This window comes from Nelumbo nucifera, chromosome 4, assembly GCF_055504915.1.
Source record: "Nelumbo nucifera cultivar China Antique chromosome 4, China Antique-T2T, whole genome shotgun sequence".
Classification (NCBI taxonomy): domain Eukaryota; kingdom Viridiplantae; phylum Streptophyta; class Magnoliopsida; order Proteales; family Nelumbonaceae; genus Nelumbo; species Nelumbo nucifera.
The window spans coordinates 72,216,744-72,222,986 of NC_142652.1; the positions used below are offsets into that span (position 1 = coordinate 72,216,744).

The 6,243-nt window shown below is 38.7% G+C and overlaps 1 protein-coding gene across 1 annotated transcript; it reads left to right on the plus strand.

Moving 5' to 3' along the window:
- Positions 1-4,445: 4,445 nt before the first annotated feature.
- Positions 4,446-4,877, plus strand: LOC148800715 (uncharacterized). Its single transcript, XM_088903830.1, has one exon. The coding sequence runs from the start codon at positions 4,446-4,448 to the stop codon at positions 4,875-4,877; it is 432 nt and encodes a 143-aa protein (XP_088759956.1).
- The last annotated feature ends 1,366 nt before the right edge of the window (positions 4,878-6,243 follow it).

Below are 6,243 nucleotides of genomic sequence, written 5' to 3' on the forward strand. Positions count from 1 at the left end.
CATTTTAATTTATGTTAAATTTTTTCATTATTTCTTTTCAAAATTTTTAAAAAACATGGTTTGGCCCAATCTGCAGCCCAACCTGGCCCAAGGCTTGGCCCGTGGACCAACCCAACCAGCAGTACGACACGGCATGGCATGGGCCCACACAGGCTCGGGTTGTGGACCGTGTCGGGAGGGAAGCATGGCCTGACTCGGCCCATGGGTCAGCAGGACACGGCCCACACTTTGCATGAGCTACACACGAGGTGTGTCGTGCTGACCCAGCACAGCTCGGTTTAGGACTTGCGTTTTTTTCAACTTAGGTGCTTATTCCAATAACATGGGACAATTCAGTCCCTAGTTTTTTTAATCCCCGTTATACCCCCGTGCGAGGGTTTTCTTCCTTTTTCTTCCATTCAAATGCAAGAGACGCAAGGGCGGTGCACAAACCACCTTGGCGATTGACAACGACCAACAATGAGAAAAAAACGACCGACGAACCAATTGTTTTGTCATTGTGTATCGTATTATGCATTTTTTTCTTTGACTTGAACTAGTTTTGTGGGTTTTCTTAATGCTTGAAACTCCTCTCTTTTTTGTATTCTCATATCTGTTTTGGGTGAGTTTAATGGAGATAACCCACCATCCACACATCAACAAACGAAGATTAGTTTGCCCAAACGAACCCCCTTCCATGTTTAATGTTGTTTTTTGGTTTTTTTATGAATATTTAGCTAAAATGATTTTTTCAAATTTTCATAGATGAGAAATTCGAAATATTTATGTTGGGTGTTTTTGTGCATTGTCTGTGTGATAATTCCTATGGATAAGTAGGATTTTTTGGGCATGTTTTGTTGAAAACCATGCAAAAAATATGTGGTCATAGAAATTTTCTTGACTTTTTTGTACGAATAATTAGTTAAATGTTTGCATTTTTCTTGATTTGTGATTGCATTTTTTCTTTATTTTTTATATGAATATTTGTGATGTTTTTATATTTTGTTGTAATTAATAATTAGTTAAATGTTTGCATTTTTTCTTTATTTTTTATATGAATATTTGTGATATTTTTATATGTTGTTGTAATTAATAATATGGAGAAGATGTTTGCATTTTTTTATTGATTTGTGATTGCATTTTTTTCATGAATTTTTACTTGAATATTTGTTAAATTCACATTGTATTTTTTATTTGTTAAATATGGTGGTGCTTTTTTAACTTTTTTGAATAATCCAAATTTTCATTTTTTGATTTATTATTAATATGTATAATAAATTTTATCCTATTTTATTTTTCAACTCATCATTGCATATTGGTGATGTTTTTGTATTTTATTTTTGAATAATCAGAATTTTCATTAATTATTTTATGATAAATATGCATCCTATTTTATTTTTTAAAATTCTTATTGCATATTGGTGATGTTTTTATTTTTTTTAATAATCCAAATTTTCATTTTTTGCTTTATTGATAATATGCATAATAAATTTTAGCCTATTTTATTTTATTTTTAATTCTCATTGCATATTGGGTTGTTCTTTATATTTTTTGAATAACCCGAATTTTCATTTATTTATTTATTATTAATATGTATAATAAATATTATTCTATTTTAGATTTTCAAATTCTCATTGCATATTGGTGAATGGTGATGTTTTTTATATTTATTTTGAATAAACTGATTTGTTATTAATATGTATAATAAATTTTATCCTATTTTATTTTTGAAATTCTCATTGCTATTATTATTATTATTATTATTATTATTATTATTATTATTATTATTATTATTATTATTATTATTATTATTATTATTAATTGGGTCCACGTGACACTCCACGTGTGGTCTCACGTGGGCTCTCATGTGTTACGATGTGGTGATGTGGTGATTTTTTATTGAAATGTATAGTATAATATGTGAAAAACATTGTTTATATGAATGAATAAAGCAAGGGGCTAAAATTGTCATTTATGCTAACATAAGCACTTGTGGGGAAGTAGCTCACCAAACATCCCCACCCGAATAAGTGTTTAATGAACACAATAAGTTATTTGACACATGAGCAAGGTTCAAAATTCAAAGTATTGGAAACGTAAGGTGTATGGGAAAGACAATTTTAAGAAACATATTGGGATACGTTTTAGATATGCATGGATACAGACAAAAAAATCAAGATACGCATAAATATGATAGGAAATTCAAATAAATCATAAAAAATATATTAGTAGCAATACATACAAGTTTTATATGATTGTAAATAAGCCATTTAAATGTAAAAAAAAGAAAACCATATTTTAATGTTTATATAAAACATGACATATCAAGATATAATTAGTACCCGTTGAAAAATGATGAAATAACTAAAGTGTGAAAAAAACAAAAAAAAACTAGAATATGAACATATATACATCAATTTTCAAATAACCAATATAATTTATCTTAATATTTATTAGTATATAAATTTTAATAATTAATTTCAGTATTTATTAATAGTCACCACTAAGAAAAGATAAAATTTACTTAAAACTAAAAATGTATATAATTATAACAAGCAAATTGGAATGGCTTAGTGGCGAAGTTATGGGCGTTAAAATCTAGTGACCAAGGTTCAAGTCTTTATATTGTTAACATTTGTAGTTTTCATATTAACGAAATGAAATTAATGAGAGAGAGGATCATTAATTAATTGAATTAATGAGAGAATTGGAATTAGGTGCTAAAATTTAAATGTCTTAAATATAGGACTAATTAGCTAATTAATGAAGGAAAAGTTAGACATAAATATAGTAGTAACACATGGCATTAATGAGAGAGATGTGGTAACCAATGTCAAAATCTTCGCCCCTGGGATAAGATCCAGGGCCTTTGACATCTTCTTTGTCTAGGTTGGACCCGTCGGCCTCAGACACCAAAAATTAGGTTGGACCCGTCAGCCTCACCCACCCGTCGGAAGCCACAGACAACACAGAAGGTGATCCACCCATACCCCACTAATCTAGCGCTTAGGCGGCCTAAAGGAGGCCAACCCCTCGGCTCCCCAGCTAAGGGGGCAACCCCATGGGGTCCCACACCAAGCGTAGAAACCACGACCGTCAACACCGTCGCGTGGCAACCATCCAAGATGACAGCGGGCACTCGAGCCACTATAGTCCTTCTCCAGGGACAGGAGGCCAGCGCCACACCTTTCCCCCACCGGTTTTCGACCTCCGTGACCTCCTCAATGATCGTTGCACCCGCAAGGCTTAGGATGTTCCAGTGTCCAAGCACTCCAGGAATAGGGTCGGACTGTCTTGTGTAAGAGAGAACTAGGACCAAGTCGAAGCAACGATGCCATACATCGACCAGTGCCTCAAAGATATTCAGGCACACATTGGCACCATTCAAGATCAACTTCGACAAGTATAGGAGGGTTGAGGTGACGCCTCCACCAGTTGCCATGCCTCATTCGGTTGGATGGAGGCCTTCGTGGATTCCATTATCTTCAAGCCCCTCCCGCCCGAATTTCAAGGCCCCAACATTGGAGACCTATGATGGGAGTATAGACCCCGAGGACCACCTAGAAAGCTTCTAGGCCCTCATGCTCCTACACAGATACTCTAATGCCCTCATGTGCCAAGCCTTCCAAGCCACATTCAAGGGAATAGCACACCGGTGGTTCTCGACACTGCCTCCACACTCCATCGGCTCTTGGGACTAGTTCGTGGACCTCTTCCTAGGTCACTTTGTGAGCAGCCAACGGTGTCAGAAAACCATCACTTCCTTAATGTCTGTTAAGAAGAAGTGCAGGGAAAGCTTAAAGTTGAGTTCTTAAAGAAGGTCCAAAAGTACATTGTTGCCAAAGAGGCCACAGCTAGCAAATGCCTCCAAGATCCAGAAGTAGGGCCTAGTGACAAGAAGAGGAAGGAAATGGATGGTCATGGTGTCGGCCCCACCAACAAGGGTGGTGAGAAGAGGCCACCGACCCCTTTACACACCACTAAACTCCTCCTACATGCACATACTAATGCAAGTAGGGAAGGAGGAATTCATGAAGTGTCCAACTAAGTTGAAAAGGAACCCGAGAAGGGAAAACCCCAAGAAGTATTGCAAGTACCACTGTGGCACCGGTTACGACACCGAGGATTGTTATGAGCTCGAAAACAAGATCGAGTCCCTCATCCGCCGTGAGCACTTAAAAGATTATGTTAAGGAGATGCCCCAGCATCATCCTTGCAGGAGCCACAAGCCAGGCCCCACACTCATCGCCCCCTGGCTGGAGTCATTGTAGTCATAGCCGGGGCTCGGCCTCGGGGGAGCATCCACCTTGTCTCGAAAGGCACACACCAGGTAGTGTAACATTCAGAGCCCAACACCGAAGAGGCTGAGGCTGGAGGACCTTGTCTCTTCTCAGATGACAACCAACAGGGGGGTACCCGTACGCCATGATGATGCGTTGGTGGTGTAAATGATCATCACCAACTACATGGTGAAAATGATCCTCATAGACAAAGTCTCCTCGACCGATATCCTGTTCTATGAGACGTTTGAGAAGATGCAGCTGACACCAGACCGACTACAACCCATTGACGTGCCTCTTGTCGGGTTTTCCGGAGCAGTTGTCAGACCTAAAGGAAAGCTAACCTTACCGGTCACTCGGATGACTGAATTCTTAGTCATAAAGATAAGCTCACCTTACAACGCCATCATAGGAAGGCCGACCCTTTATGCACTCAACGCGGCCATCTTGTCTTACCACCTCACCATGAAGTTCCCCACGGAGCATGGTATAGGGGTAGCTAGGGGAAACCAGCAAGTTTCCAAACAATGCTACATTGCGGCACTAAAAGGCAAGAACAAGGAAGCCCTACCATTGGAGGGGCTCGATCGTAGGGACGAATCCTCTAGCCAAGGCTAGGCAACCAAGGACTTCATCTCGGTTCCCCTAGGCGAGGCCAAGCCTGAGAAAACAATACGAGTCGAGTCTTACTTCCCTCAGGACACATTTTCTAAACCGGTAAGCCTCCTCAAAGCCAATACTAACATGTTTTCTTGGTTTGCCGCTAATATGCAAAGAATTGATCCCTCGATCATTACTCACAGATTGAGTGTGGACCAAAGTTATAAGTTAATTTGGTAAAAGAAGATAAACTTTACATAGGAGCGTTGGAAAGCCATCAGAGAGGAGGTGGACAAGCTATTCGGCGCTAGCTTCATAAGAGAGGTATATTACCCTAAATGGCTATCTAACATGGTCATGGTTAAGAAAGCTAATGGGAAATGGTGCATATGGATTGACTTCACAGATCTTAATAAGGCATGTTCCAAAGACATCTTTCCTTTGCCAATGATCGATCATCTCGTTGATGCCACCACGAGGTATGAGCTATTAAAATGCATCCCTGCGACGAAGAGAATACCTCATTCATCACCGAGCATGGCACCTACTACTACAAGGTGATGCCTTTTAGATTAAAGAACATCGAGGCCACTTACCAAAAGCTGGTGAACAAGATTTTCAAGGAGCAGACGGGGAAGAACATCGAGGCCTACGTCGATGACATGGTTGTGAAGAGTCTTACGGCTATCCAGCACACCTCAAACATTGACGAGACATTTGGGGTACTAAGGAAATATAACATGAAGTTGAACCCCACTAAGTGCGCCTTCGAGGCCACATTGGGAAAATTCTTGGGGTTCATAGTCACCCAACAGGGCATAGAGGCCAACCTTGAGAAGATACGGGCCATATTGGACACGGAGCCCCTCAGTTAATCAAAGAAACCCAAAGGCTCACGGCCAAGTCGTAGCCCTCAGCCAATTCATGTCCAAGTTAGTTGATCGATGCATACCCTTCTTCCGGGCCATTAAGAAGCTAAAGGACTTCCAATGGACAGAACACTGCCAGAAGGCCTTCAAAGAATTAAAGTCCTATCTCGCGTCGCCACCATTGCTCATGTGGCCCATCCCAAGATAAACCTTATTCTTGTACCTCTCGCCTCTCGGTTGGGGACGAGGCAATCAACTCAGTGCTAGTTCGAGAAGACAAGGGAATTCAAAAGATGGTGTATTATGTCAACAAGATCCTATGTGGGGCAGAGGCCATATAATTTTAATATATAAATTTTATATAATTATATTTAAAATTATAAAAATATATTCTATAGATTATTATATATGAATTTATATATAACAATTTAGTATGTTATATTTATATTATTTTATTATATATAAAAGTTGAAAAATAAATGAATTTTATTTTTCTGGTAATTTAGAAAATTTAT

What these genes read in the sequence shown, in the direction of transcription:
- LOC148800715 (XM_088903830.1), top strand. Translation starts at nt 4,446, where the DNA reads ATGGTGAAAATGATCCTCATAGACAAAGTCTCCTCGACCGATATCCTG.